The sequence below is a fragment of the Papilio polytes genome, unplaced genomic scaffold (genome assembly GCF_000836215.1).
Source record: "Papilio polytes unplaced genomic scaffold, Ppol_1.0 DF824269.1, whole genome shotgun sequence".
Taxonomy (NCBI): domain Eukaryota; kingdom Metazoa; phylum Arthropoda; class Insecta; order Lepidoptera; family Papilionidae; genus Papilio; species Papilio polytes.
The window spans coordinates 3,340,261-3,355,349 of NW_013524935.1; the positions used below are offsets into that span (position 1 = coordinate 3,340,261).

Sequence of the window (15,089 nt, forward strand, 5' to 3'; positions counted from 1 at the left end):
GATATTGTAGTTTTTACCGTCACTTCACTATCAGCGATTGTACGCGTGTGAACTAACATACCGAGCTTTGCTTTCACGCATTCTCTCGACGACTGTACGAAAACTTCGTTACATTATGTCATCAGATCGCATTGCCATCGTTACATTTATTACTAGATGTTGCTCACGATTTAACGTGAAATTAAAAAAGTATGCTACTCACTGTTAACGTAGATTTTTAATAGTGCAAGAATTTAAAAAATCGGTCTACTATTTTTGAGTTATTATAATACATACAAAAATACGAATCTTTTCTCTTTATTATACTAGTATAGATGTTAAGAATTAGTTTATGTCCCACTTAATAAACATAATCTGTTAAAAACCCCTTGAAAAACATAGAATTAGGTATTTTTTGCAAATATTTAGTATACAGATTAAAATAAATTACTTCTGCATAATATAAATTATTCCGCAACAAATGTGTTGTCAAAAAATAAAGGTTATAAAAGAATAATAATAAACAGATAAGTAATAAATTCAAAATTGTTTAGTTTAAAAGCTTAGTTTTATAAATGGACACATTAAATTGCATTACAAGATAAACTGTTGGAAGATTTTGTAATTTTTAAAAGTAAAATTACAAATCGATAGATAAAACAAATAATTAATTATTTTTAATGTTACATAAAAACAGATGGTATTCAATCATCCCTCGATTTATGTCTAAAAATAGCAAAAATTAACGTTAGTTACGAGTGTGGAAAGGTACACTGGTAGAGATAGACCTAGAAAGAGGTGGATGGATTGTGTAAAAGGTGACATGATCAAAAAGGGAGTAATGACTAAGATGACATATGATAGAGTTATTTGGAGGACAAAAACCTGTTGCGTCGACCCTACGGAAGTAGGATAATATAATGAATTCACTTTATGTCTCAAATCACAAAAGAACAAAAAAACCTAAAATATCAAAATGGCCGCCATGTATGGAATTTGTAGTTTCACTATTTAGTTAATTTCGTCGTTAAAATCAAATATAGGCGATCTAATTGGATGATGCTACAAAAAAAATACAAAAATAAGGTCACATGTTACAGTATACATCTCCACGGTTATCATGTAAAAACGCGGTATAACCTATAATTTTGCTTGTTATGACATTTGTGACATAACGAGGCTAATCATAGCTTGTTTGTTACCCGTTGTGTACTAGTGTCATTAAACAACGCAGTTAAGGTGTAATTTCACTGTAATAACGAATACCTCTGTTGTAATTCCACTGAATAATCTACAAGCAATAGACTTAACTTACCAAAGTCGTAAAAGTCTTTTATACTTAAAACTGTTCGTAGTATTGTATTTTTTGTAAGAAAGTTAACTTTAAGAAACCTAATTTCTTAGGCGATGCCGTTGCATTTATATGTTGGTAATTTTTTTTCTTTTTCTTCTTGGCTTTCACACTTAAGTGTATTCAGCCAGTGATAAGTTTTAAAACTCGGGAACCAAGTCGCGTAACACAAAATGATAAAAACAGTAAAAATAATGGATCGGAAATTTTTGAAAAAGGATCAGGAAGTAAGGAAATATATAGGATTTTGGTAGTTAATATTCAGACTTAATATATTTTGGTAATCACAATATGAAACACTATTGGAATAATTTGTAAATCTTCGACATAGGTGGTGTGTTGTCTTCAATTGCCAGTATTTTAAAATCATGTCGCTTGTCTTTGGTAATGTTTAAAAGGGCGAGAGTTGTTCTATGTTAGAAATTTTACTAATCTACTAGGACACGCATAAGGATGTTTAATATTGCAAATATTGTTTTATATCAAATCAGAGACAATACTGCATATGCAAATATGTTGTAGCTTGTAGTGATTGTATTATAATGTCACAATAAGGAACCTTTTTGGTCGTATTTGTAAACGCCTAAATGTTGTAATGGTGCAAGTGTGCCAGTGATGCAATCATTTCAACAGATTAAAAAACATAAAACGATTTGCTTTTATATAAACAGATTTAAAAGTTGACAGTGTAGAATTACGCTAAGTTTTACAGTATAATAAATTTCAAGCTTTTTAGCGGCTAATAGCGTATGGCGAAAAATTAAACAAGTAATATGTTTGTACCAATATAATAGCAATGGAAACTCTCGGTAATAATACCGTCTATAAAGAAGACTTTAAAATTATAGAGTAAAAATTAAATCTTTTGAACTATGACTTTCGATGTGGATTTTATTGTGGCTGACAAACTAACGGATCTTTGCCTTTGTAAATTTATAAATCGAATAAAAAGAACCTTGTTTATGGAACGATGATGCCGCGATGATGCGCGGGTCAAGATCAAGTAACACACGAGAACCGTGAAATCAAGAAAATGGTATGCGTAATGGCCTCAAAACGCACAAAAAGTTTAAAAAAAAAATAGATTATATCTACTAATTAAACATAGAGATACCAAATGGATAAAAGATTTATAACATTTTTGTGCATCTCAAATATTTTTATTGTATATCCTTCAAATGAGTTACTATACGCTAATTATAAAATGCCAAATACCACATTCTTGCTAACACAAGGTTGCGATTTTATTAGTTCATATACATTTTTAGCGATCATATCCTTAACATGCTCTATTTTAATTTTGTTATTCTATTTGTCATCCATCCCAATATTATAATATTGGGAAAATACGGTATATACGGGAAAATACGGTAATAATATTAAAAATTCGTTATAACGAATAGCAATTTAAATTAAAACCATCAAGTGACTAAACCCCTCTTATACATTCCAGGGAAGACTACAAATTGGATGCCTATTTAGCTCGCAACTTCGTCCGTGTGAAATTAAAAAATAATAAAACATTTAGCCTATGTTACTCACAAATTAATTACCTTTCTAACAGTGAAAAATTTTTGAGTTATTTCAATTCATACAAATATACAAATCTTTCCTTTTGATAATATTAGTATAGATTAAGGCATTACCACAATGGAACATAACTACTTGTACCAAAAATATCCTATCAGTCGGGTAAAAACACTAATGAGGTCATGTTAAACCTCATCAGCGTTGCGTGACGATTGCTTGAAGCCACTTAACAACCTCTATTATTTTAAAAAAATTTTGTAACATTATTTGCTTTTTTTTTATATTAAACACAGAAGTCTCACGACTAGGCAGGAATTCGTGCATGTACACGTTACTGAACAGTCACGTCCAAAGATGTTGATGTATCGGCTAACAACATACTATAACAATAATTCCAAACTAACTTATTAGATATTAAAAAACTTATAAATTAAAACATAATTTCTTTTAAACTCAAAAGACAGTAAACAACACGTATTACAGTTTTTAAACTAAACACCATGGCAACACATTTATGCATAACCATTACATTGTTATGGTTAAACAAATGGAATTAACATAAAAAAGACTTCCCATATACCACGCGCTTTTCCCATTAAAACACAATAGAGTATCCTTGACACATCAATGACAGGTTCATTGTCACAGACCACAGATTACATAATAAACCAGACGGGGCATGGTGTGTAGGATGTGACGTCACAGCTTCCGCAGATATCTGTCATCGGTGTGCAGTGAACCTGATAGTGAGGGCAACGATCTTGAGGCCAGTAACTATTAAAACTACCCTTGTTTTACAACCTGAACAGTAACTTTAGTTTAATGCAGAATTTCTAAGTCAGGGAAAAGTCATTGTAAAATCACCTTTTCCATTAGTCCAACTTATTAGGCGTCTCTAGCATGTTTAATGAGCAATGTTGAATCTTTTCCACTAGATAGTTAGTACTCTTGAATAAATAGTTGCGCGCAGCCAAAGTCCCACAGCTCGTCGTTTGATGGAAAAGGGGTGTAATGATCGATTACATGTCATTCGTAAACAACCATTTGTCCCGTAAAAGTAAATTATTACTACTATTAGTGATGGTCTTGGTGACAAGCCAATTCAAAACTGATCCCAGTGTAATGCCGTTAAGAAAACCCGTTGGTCCATCCACATACCATACTGACAAGAATCCACGTCCAACTGTTTAGTGTAATATCTTCCTCAAACACAGTTTACTGTAACATACCATCTGTGCAGGATGTGACTAAAATAAACAATACTAGTGATGTTACTATTCTAAAATTAAATAGTCTATTGTCTTTAAACTAGAGGCTAAATCAAAAACGCAACACTTACATATCATTAGTTATCGATTTGTAGTAAATGTTCTATATAATACACTTTGTTCAATAAAAGTTTTGTTTTTTGAAAAACAGACCTTTAATTTTATGATGTAATTGTACAAGTGTATTTTTTTATTGTGGTATATGAAGAAATTCCAAGGTCAAATGATCGATAGATCGTGAGAGCATCACTAATATGTAGAAACGTGTCGGTGCGTCTGTTCGAAGAATTCAAACTGCGACGCGAGCACGACATGCTAATTCGGATAGAGATGAGCGCGAATCCGATAACGTAGGATGTGTAGCACGTTTTATTCAAAGACTATCAATTGCACATGTATAATCTATAAATATGTTATCTTTGTTAAGTTTCACTGTATATTATTAAAAAGTTACGGCTCACAAGAATCTTTCTAAATTAAGAGTAACGTACAGTAAGAACTTGTATAGCCAAGTCACGCGCAAAACGATGGTTTCTTTTGTTTATATTTTTCAGAAAGAATAAGAGCGATGACAATAAGTTAGTGTACAGGTATTTTGGAAATGGAAACTTACGATTATTTTTCGCGATTGAATCCATTAGCCGATGTTCTTGATCTATAAAACAGTTTAAATATTCCAAAACATAACACGTTCATATTTTAATAACCTTATCGAATTGGCATAATAATATCGATATATCGACTACACATCCCTACAGGCGCATCTAATGGATCCCCAGCGCTTGCGCAATCCACGGAAGTCACGAGTCGGGAGCCGACCTCTAGTAATTACCTGCTATGATACGCCAATCACCTCAAAGAAATAAACCATTTTAAATACCAAGCTTTGTAACCATCCTTTAAACCACGGCTCTGTTATTACAGTCGTGGAATGGTACACAAAGTTCGGTACTTACAACTCGCAAAGATAAAAAAAATCAATCTGCCATTTTTAATCTTTTGGCGGGAACACAAACGTCAAATAGTGTTCATAGAAAAAAGGCGTCTTTGTTTGTTCGGCATATAGTGGACCAGATTATTATGTTATAGTTTTATTAATAAAAAATACCTTTTGTTAGTAAAGTAGCAGTTGCAATAAACCGACTATATAGTGTATTGTAAGTTAGTGATAAATTCTAATAAATTGTTAGTTGGTATGTATATTCATTCTTTCAAATGAACCGTAACAAATGAAACAGATGAACTCTTTTGTCGTCCTAATTTCATTAAAAAACACTATTTGAGTTGTAATTGATGAGGGGAAAGGCAAATCTTTAACGATGTACACAGCACATACCAGTTGCGCCACTTGCCTTATTGTTACACGAGGTCGGGTTATTTTTTACAAGCTGATTCAATTGGGCACGATTGGTCTGCTTTCTGTTATTCACGTATCAAAAGATTAGAGTAATTGGCTAGTCTAGTCAACTACATTGATCGGTAACAGCTCTTATGTCGCATGTCCGGTCTTGAATAGTCCAGACTATTAATATCTACACAAGCTATAAATACAACTTTGATTATATGCATACGTACTTATTTTATTGATTACGTACTTCATTATCTTATAAATACTAATAACTTTACTTTTATTTCATTCCAACAATAATGAAAATTACTATAACAAAATACAGGAATTTTAAAATATAAGTCCGAAGCATTGGCATTAGCGCCATTAAAAGATTACACTCCAAATCCCTACGATATTTCATATTCATTCGATGCGTAAATATTTTTCAAAAAGAAAATTATGATGATTATCGAAAAAATGTTATCACATGTGAACAAATTAGATATAAATGTCATGTAACCTGGCTTAAAAGAATTTAAAACTTAATTTGTTATTTAAAATCTGCGAAAAATGGAAATAAAAACACAATCTCGAGTAACGTCAAAAGGTTTTGACATTGACAATCAGCTGATGTACAAAACAAAACGCCAATTTTTTAAGTTTTATAAAATTACAAACTTTGTTTATTTAGGTTTTATTCAGTGTTCAGTGTCCTAGTTTTAATAGTATTTAAATATAGGCACCATGCGAATGATTACTTTCAGCATACTTCGTCACTTCAAATGTAACGCTTTGGCGTATAACATTTCAAGAAGATTGAAAAGCGATGCGGTCGACATTAAATCAGACGATTTAAAAACAAAAGGTACTTTAATTTTTACCACATAAAAGCTCATTGCTTTAACAGACTGCTTGGTTCTACGTACATCATTTTAATGGATGCTCAACAGTGCAGTTTTCGCCAAATTTTCGTCACAGTGTGGAATGGTCTCGCCTCGGTGGTATTTACAAACCGCTACGACTTAAGGTAAGGTTCTTCTAGAAGCAAGCGTACTTAACAAAAGCCGGCAAGGCAGTTCCAGTTATTTTAAATGTCCATGAGTGCTGAACACATGTGTTATCAAAAAAATGGTTAAAAACCCACATCAGTATATTGAAGTTTGTTTATTATTCAATGAATAGTCCTTTTGTTGTTAAGGTGCATCACCTGATCCAGATTATATAGAAGTATTACCATCATGGCCAGAAGGAGAAATATCTATGCGCATAAAAGCAACTAGTTCTATGCGGATCTACCCTAACTTTGTGACTGAGGAAGAAGAGAGTTCTTTGCTGTCTGAACTTGAACCACAGTTGAAGAGATTGAGATATGAATATGATCATTGGGATAATGTATGTCATTTTATTTAAATTTATTATCATTAGTTTGCCTGTTGCTTATTAACCCTCCTGTCTTGTAGAATAAAGAACAAAAACACAATGAATTTGAAACTAGTTGATACCTACACTCTCTTTTACTTAACAATGTTCTTGTCTCTGGAACAAAATCCAATTCTCTTGACCCGATACATGAAGCCCCCTTTTTCTTTCATCTGTTGCAATATTGTTCTTGGTCTTCACATATTTCTTTTACCTTTTATTATAGTGGTACCTAATTCAAAAAAACTTATGCTATTACTTAACATACAACCTCAAATATACTTAGCACTTGTGAAAAATTTATTTTTTCTAAATAATACAGGCCATAGAAGGGTATCGTGAAACGGAACGTGATTCTTGGAATGAACAGAATGCTGCAATACTAAAACGGGTGCGTGAAACAGCATTCTCTCCTCATGCAGAGCTCCTACCACGCGCGCATGTATTGGACCTCGCAGCTGCGGGGTATATTAAACCCCATATTGATGCTGTGAGGGTAAGCTGTTAGTGAAATTATTTTTATTCATATTTAAGAGATAATCAGACTTTTAAATAAGAAAACTGATAGGTTAATGATTTACAAATCGCAGATAAAATATTTTGAGGGATATAAATGTCCAATAACCAATATAACAGTCCCAGAGTAGGGGCGCTTCAATCTACTTAGTTACATCACTTTCTAAAGTGTGCAAAGGAATTAGTCCCACATTTTGTTAATATTAGTTTTACTCAGGTTATAGTGGTTTTGTTTATTACAGTTTTGTGGCAATACAATAGCAGGACTTTGTCTTCTATCAAGTGCTGTGATGCGGCTGGTGCACGAAGCGCGGCCAGAGTTACAGTTGGATGCGTTGCTTGAACGACGCTGCCTCTATATCATGAGGTAGGGTTCAATACCAAGTAAATAATGCATACTTCTAGAAATGGCTAACTCTGATGTGGCATTTAATTAAATTAATTATCTTACTTCTTACTAGTATTATAAAAGTGAATGTTTAGATGGATGGATAGTGCTTGTTAAATGGTGGAATGGATCTCGAAGGAATTTGGCATAGATGGATGGGATGGGATAATGGGATAGATCTTCCCAATCAGTCAATCGAAAGGTCAATGGGACCACCAGTGAGTACAGACCCTAAGTGTTTTGTATTGTATTTGTAGAGACGTGTCTCGCTACGAGTTCACGCACGCGGTGCTGGGGGGTGAGCAGAGCGTATGGCGCGGGGCGCGGCTGCCGCGGCGCAGGCGCATCGCACTTATATGCAGGGAGCGTCCGCGACCGGAACATTGTGAATAGCACTACTCCAATAGCTATGGGCGACGCCAAAAGATCAACTAGGAAGGGGGGGGGGGGTCGATTAGTAATACTTGATTTTTATTGCAAAGAAATTAGTTAACTTATGACGTATTTTTAATGAAATATTGACAAGTCGTTTTTATCTATGTGGGTTTTTCTTTATATTTTGCAATGTAGTAGGTAGGTAAGTAGCCAGGGAGGGGCCCTGGCAACACTCAGAAGGCAGTTTACGAAAATTATGCGTTACTGTGAAGTTTGTATTTTTACTGTTCTATTTAATTCCTGCGATTGTTGGATATTTTACTTTAGAATTGCACTGCTGTAACTTTTCCATCCATTGTTTGAAAAATCCTTTGACCATGTAGCTTGTGAAAAAATATGGCAGTAGTAAATTTTGTTACTTATTTATGAATATTTTAAGTGTTAATAAAATTAGAAGTTTATGTAACTAGGAACAGTATTCATATTTTTGTAAATTTTACAAGTAAATGTTGAAATTATTATCATTTTTCTTTGCATTGATTTTTTTTAATTATTCATTTATAATTTGTGGTACAGCCCACTTTAACATCTTCGTTCGAATAGACAGTCGTGAAGTGGAAGCAATACTACCTTTTGTCTGAAGAATGTGTGCCGGAGGCCTTATTCCTCTTTCCTACAAGATGGGAAAGGGAAGTAATTTTGTTAGGGGATGGGATATATAGGTATCGTAATTATCCTGCTTTGCGTCCCCTCTGTCGATTAAAGTAGGGAACGAATGCAAATGAGAAGTTATTCACTATTATAAACACAAACTATAAGAACTTTATTACTTAATTTCATAAAAAAAAACATATTGAACTAAACTAGACTGTTACATTTGAGACAAACTCAAAGTCTATGTAAGTTTTACAAATTTTTGGACGAAACAACCAATTTTGTCTTAACACACTCAATGTCAACAATATCTTGTAACTTTAAACTAGCGGCATGTAATGTGTTAAATTAATTCAAGCCCATATCATTGTCATCATAATCCATGTCATCCAGGGCGTCCATTTCCAGGTACTCCACCTCCCCTCCCCCGGCACCCTCCATTTCCCCTTCCCCATCCGCCTCTATGTGCCAATCAGCACCCTCCTAAACATTTCAATTATTTAAAGTATTTAAAACAAAACTATTATACCAATCATAACTTACATCGTAAGTTTGTATGGATGGAATTTAGTTATACATATTTCTAAAACGGCGTACCGGATCTTGGTGAAATTACTCATAAATGTAGAACAATCTAGAAGGAATCATAGACTATTAGGGGCCCGTCCCACCATACTATAAATTGTTTGATATCAAAAGAATGTGTAAAATATGTAATGGAAATCGAATTTGTTCCCTTATTTGACAGTGAGTCATTTTTAAGTTATCTGAGGCTCTATCAGCTAGTGGTGGGACAGGCCCTAAGTTTTTTTAATACCACACTGAGAAGTCGCAAAAGATAGTTTTACTAATATTGTAAATGCGAAAGTTTGGATGAATGTTAGTGTTTGCAACCTAAACTGTTGAATGGATTTTAATGAAATTTGGCATAGATGTAGAGGACAATCTGGAAGAACACATAGGCTACTTTCTTTTTTAAATTTCACGTGAACGGGCAAATCCTAGCACAGTTATACTAGTTAGTGGTCAAGTTTTTTTTATATTTTGATATATGTATAAAGGGAACATCTATTTACCTGTTCCGTGTGACGATTGCGATGTACTCGGATATGTCGCTTCATGGCCGCCACTGACGCGAACCTGAAAGTCACACATATTTATATTATAACTATTCCCGTGTAGCTTCATCCGCATTTAATTATAAAAAACTTTATTTTATTGCTTACATTGTCTTTGAAATTGGTTAACAATTACCGTTACTATGGCAATCTTTCTTTACTGATATTGGCTTGTATTTTTTGTTCCTTTCCCGCTAACAAAATTCCCATTTTGTTAACTCCGTAAATTTAATAGTGTGAAAATATAAATCCTATATCGTGTTATATGTGTAGGGCTATTTAATAAAAAAAATATATTCAAAAATAAACTATGGAATGATGATATCCTACATAACAAAGTGTTTTTACGCTTTATTATATTAGTTTATATAGATATAGATGGAATACTAAATTCTGTGTGGTTGTTGAGAAACAAGGTGGTATATAAACAAGAAAAGTAGATTTATATATTTTTATTTTCGTATGTGTCGAAATAACTCAAAAACTACTGGGCCGATTTTAAAAATTCTTAACTATTAAAATGCAACATTATCAGTTAGTAATAGGCTGTATTTTTTTAATTTCACGCGGGCTAAGTCGCGAGCAACACCTAGTTTTTAATTATTTGATTGGGACATGTTTCTTTTCATATGTCAACAATAACATAAATGAAAAGAAAAAATGTTAATATATTGGACAGAGAAATATTTCAATGATAGTGCAGTTTTTGTATAACAGTGGTGTATTGATTCTTACGTGCGCGGGCAGTGCGGGCAGGGCGTGGCGGCGGGCGCGCTGCGCTCGGGCTGCGCGGGCTCCGCCTCCGCCTCCGCCTCCGGCACGCTGCTGTGGCACTTGCGGATGTGCGACAACAAGTCATTCCTAAAACAATTCACAGATTTAAATAACCTAAACTTTATTTTAAAACAAATTCTAACCCGACCGACTGAATATACTCGTAAAATAACATACAAAAGAAAAAAAATCATGGTGTAATTGAGGTTTGAACTCATATTATCAATATTTTAAAATTTTAGCTGTTTTGTGCCGATTTAAACTAGTTGACCAAAAAAAATTGTGTACATGATATATTGCATTGGAAAACCAAATTTTATTATTTTTGTTTCACTGCCACTACTAATTTAAGATCAAAAATATTATAACTATACTAGTCTAAATAGACAGTAGCGCAGGCAAGCTATGTATTGACTGACGCTAGTTGTTTACACTACACCACTTGTCCAGTTAAACACTACTCTACTGTCTGTAAACTTACCTGGTAGCAAAACGCAGTATACAAGAGTCGTAACCACAGACAAATCTATCAGCATGTCTATGCCGTAGTCTATGGGCAGCGAGCAGCTCCCTTGTGTTAAATGTACGGAAGCACGCGCCACAGAGCAGCGGCGGTGAGGCGTGAGCAGACTGCGCGTGTGCTGACAGCGCAGCGCGGGACGAGCAGATCACATTACATATTGGACAACGAGCTTCACATGTAGCTTCATGACGACGGAGCTCTGAGGCACTCTGGATATAAATCATATTTATAGAAATCAAATTGTACTAAACAAAAAACTACATAACTTCGTAAATAAACATGGACTATCAGTACGACCTTTTGCCCGCAACTCGCAATTATTTAGTTGTTTGTGAGAAGAGATGGGGGTTTTCCCTTTTTTTTTCTATAAATGGAGCATTTTGTATTTCTGCGCGACCTACATACGATATAGAAAACAGGAAACCACAATAGTAATTGGTAGGATTCTAAAACTTAACAAAATCAAGTGCTTAATCGAAAAGCCACCAATTCTCAAAAAATATATCTATATTGAATGTAATAAAAGTATAAATGGGGCCAGTTACATTTTTAATAACTAACAACCCTCTAAGTAGCCTTTGAGATGGATTTAATTTTACTATACCTGGAAGTTAGTATGACACAAGCGGCATGTAGACCCAGTGATGTCGGGGGCTGCATGCATAGCCGAGTGCTCAGTCAGGGAAGCGCGGGTCGCGAACTGCGCGCCGCACGTCCAGCACGAGTGCCGCGCGCCGCCAGGGTGCTGCGAGATGTGGGTGCGGTACTCACTTGCACGCTGAAAGTAATGTTGATAGTGTCAAGTTACAAGCATTGTCTACTTATCTATATTAGGATAAAGTGTAAACACACAACATTTTTGTTATGTAGAATGTCAGCAATCACATCCTATTTTAAAACTTTTATTTTTTTTTGTAAAAAGCCCTACTCTTGATGGATATTTTCACACTATTTCATTTAGTAAACAAAAACTACAAGCCCATAGAATTCACTACCTTCTTATGCATATCATCTTTCACACTATCCATCTATATTTTCTTCAGTCTACCCTTGTATCCATCCCCAGCATATAATTTACTTTTAAATAAGTAATGTATGTGTAGTTTTATAAATTGTCAATAACCTACTAACCTGGAATGATAATGGACACACTGAGCATTGATAAACTGTTTCACCGCAAGCATTCCTCGCTTGCTCCAGGTCTTCATCATCAGCAGCTGCGGCAGCAGCCAACGCGTCTCTCTCCACCATTATTATATCATCCTCATTATATGTACCACCGGAGTTCACGCCCGGGCCACCAACGACAATGAACACATCAATCTTCTGAGTCAATTCGTGTAATTTGCGTCTCAAAGCTCTGATTTTTTCACTTAATGGTGGTGCGCCTTTTGTACTTAGTGCTGTACTAAATTCATAAGCTTCGATAGCACGCCGTACACATTCTATACACAGTTTACCTTCAGGAACAACCTGCATAAAAGCATACGTTAAAATTATGGCTTTACATCACAAGTCACATATTTTTTTACATCATACCTTATTGTTGTTAAGCTGCAGTAACATAGATCTTAAAGGCACTTGCAGGGGAGGAGACCCAGCGTCGTGTTCATCGAGGCTAAGCAGATCACCGGCGGAACCACATATTGCACACGCCTCATTCTCGTATTCAACTTTCATAACTGTCGTAGCCATTTCTGTGTTTACAAATAAATAAACATTATACAGTATTATTCACTAATTAAACGCTACAATTATATTTTTTTTCCACAGTTTTAAACAATTTGATTTGAAACCAAACCTATGCCAACTCCAACTTTGCGCGTTTTTATAGATAAAAATTAATTTTGACAGTGAATGAATTGACAATGACAGAACATTACGTGATTGTGAAAGAAAAAGCAAAAACGCTTAATTTCTGAACAGATAAGGTTTACAATTTTTTCTTCTTGTTAAAAGCATAACGTTGATTGTATTAAAACAAAATAAAACAAGAATTTAGAGGTACTGATTTCATTTTTTTTAATTGGATATCTTTGTTTTGTTTTTTAAATGTATCAACACCAACCAGATTCGTTCCGCCATTTTTGTTTTCATTGTTGTTTATACTTTGTATGAAGAATTCTATTCAAATTAAATCGGTGTTAATCCCAGTGTTTTTCAAAAATTGTGCATTTTATGATAAATAGTTGTATTTGCCAACATTTAATATGTCAATCGGAGTTCCTATTAAAGTCCTGCACGAAGCAGAAGGTCATGTAGTAACTTGTGAAACAATTACCGGCGAAGTTTACCGAGGAAAGCTGATAGAAGCTGAAGATAATATGAATTGCCAAATGACGCTAGTTACTGTAACGTATCGAGATGGTCGTGTGGCTCAGCTTGAGAATGTTTACATCCGAGGTTCTAAGATAAGATTTTTAATATTACCTGATATGTTGAAGAACGCGCCAATGTTCAAAAGACAAGGGAATAAACCTAGTGCAGGACGTGGTAAAAGCGCGATATTACGGGCACAAGGTAGGTTTCCCATTTTCATTTTTCTCTACCTTATTTACTAAACAAACCAACCTATGTCAACAATTTTTTGTTGAAATTAAAAGTTGACTGACACATTAACATTATTGATGTTTTGATTATTTCAATTCATAGAGTATGTTAAATTGTTATTTGTTATATTTATTAATCAGTAAATGATCTAGCTGTGTTCTAATTTGTAGTTGTAATTATAATGTAGTCTAATTACAGAAATTCTTGCCCATGATTTTAATTGACTTTGTAGTAATAAGGGTTTGATAAGCACACAGAAACCACTTATATTTTCATAAGGAAGTCAATTTAATAGGTGATTTAGTTTCACCAATAGTGTTAATTTTTTTACCAATAGAACACTCCTGAAATGAATAACTTCATAGTAAGCTCGGAGCACTCCAGTTGGGATGTATATAGTTTTGTAATCTTACATATTATAAATGTGAAAGTTAAAATGGAAAGATGTTTATTTGTTAGAAATCATCTTTGAAACAGCTTAACAGATTTCAATTAAATTTGGCACAGATGTAGAACATCTGGAAAAACATGCAAGCTTATTGTTTTTGTTATTTTAATTCTACATGGTTGAGTCGCAGGCAAAGTTTCATGTATTTCTCACCATTGTTCTTTACAAATTTCAGCTGCTGGTCGAGGCCGAGCGAGTGGAAGAGGCGGGGGGCACAGAGGCGGCTGGCAGGGTGGGTCAGGACCCTCTCGCCGCTAACATTTTGTCTAGTTCATACATTAAGATTATACCAGTTCTTTAGTAATAAGATATGTGATTTCTACATTCTCACTGGTAGGAAATAAACCATTTCACACTTGAAGTGCAGATTTTACACAGAGTGTAAAATAATTCTTTAATTGTAAAATGATACACTAAGTTGTTTAAACTACACATGTTCATGATTTTCAGCCAATTTTTCAATTATGTTTTTAAAGTATGACTAACAATATTAAATCACAGGAACTATGATAGCTATTACTATTTGCATAAGCAATCAAGTTGTACCAGCTGGGTGATGGAATTCCATCATTATTGATAGCGACAAAACTATTGGATATCTTGAAGATTCTCATATACATAAATCTTCAGTTTAACAGTTAAAACTTATTTATCTTATATGAAAAACTAGTGAGTGAATGGTGATATTGAAGTGTAAATTTAGCCATAGATTTTGTTTGTGGTTATGTGATGTCTTATGTTGTATTAAGGATTCAGTTTCAATAAAAATACAACTTTTCATATTGTCATTTATTTACCCGACATGTACTTTTCTAATATTTATGAAGATTAGTTTTTTTTACAACATGGATTGTGGAATTGTCTTA

At 34.0% G+C, this 15,089-nt stretch overlaps 3 protein-coding genes across 3 annotated transcripts; 2 read left to right on the forward strand and 1 right to left on the reverse strand.

Annotated features, from left to right (window-relative positions):
• The first annotated feature begins 6,104 nt into the window (after positions 1–6,104).
• Positions 6,105–8,578, forward strand: LOC106106660 (alpha-ketoglutarate-dependent dioxygenase alkB homolog 7, mitochondrial). Its single transcript, XM_013287281.1, has 5 exons — positions 6,105–6,323; positions 6,657–6,850; positions 7,200–7,373; positions 7,636–7,760; positions 8,039–8,578. Exons 1-5 carry the CDS (start codon positions 6,203–6,205, stop codon positions 8,172–8,174), a joined length of 750 nt encoding a protein of 249 aa, XP_013142735.1. The 5' UTR covers positions 6,105–6,202; the 3' UTR covers positions 8,175–8,578.
• A 375-nt stretch (positions 8,579–8,953) lies between these two features.
• LOC106108454 (zinc finger protein 316-like) lies at positions 8,954–13,087 on the reverse strand. Its single transcript, XM_013289622.1, has 8 exons — positions 13,027–13,087; positions 12,765–12,922; positions 12,357–12,698; positions 11,830–12,003; positions 11,184–11,434; positions 10,664–10,789; positions 9,887–9,950; positions 8,954–9,293 (listed from the first exon to the last, which is right to left on the reverse strand). Exons 2-8 carry the CDS (start codon positions 12,918–12,920, stop codon positions 9,159–9,161), a joined length of 1,248 nt encoding a protein of 415 aa, XP_013145076.1. The 5' UTR covers positions 12,921–12,922; positions 13,027–13,087; the 3' UTR covers positions 8,954–9,158.
• Positions 13,088–13,288: 201 nt separating this feature from the next.
• Positions 13,289–15,003, forward strand: LOC106108463 (small nuclear ribonucleoprotein Sm D3). The gene is made up of 2 exons (XM_013289633.1): positions 13,289–13,745; positions 14,399–15,003. Exons 1-2 carry the CDS (start codon positions 13,436–13,438, stop codon positions 14,479–14,481), a joined length of 393 nt encoding a protein of 130 aa, XP_013145087.1. The 5' UTR covers positions 13,289–13,435; the 3' UTR covers positions 14,482–15,003.
• Positions 15,004–15,089: the final 86 nt, after the last annotated feature.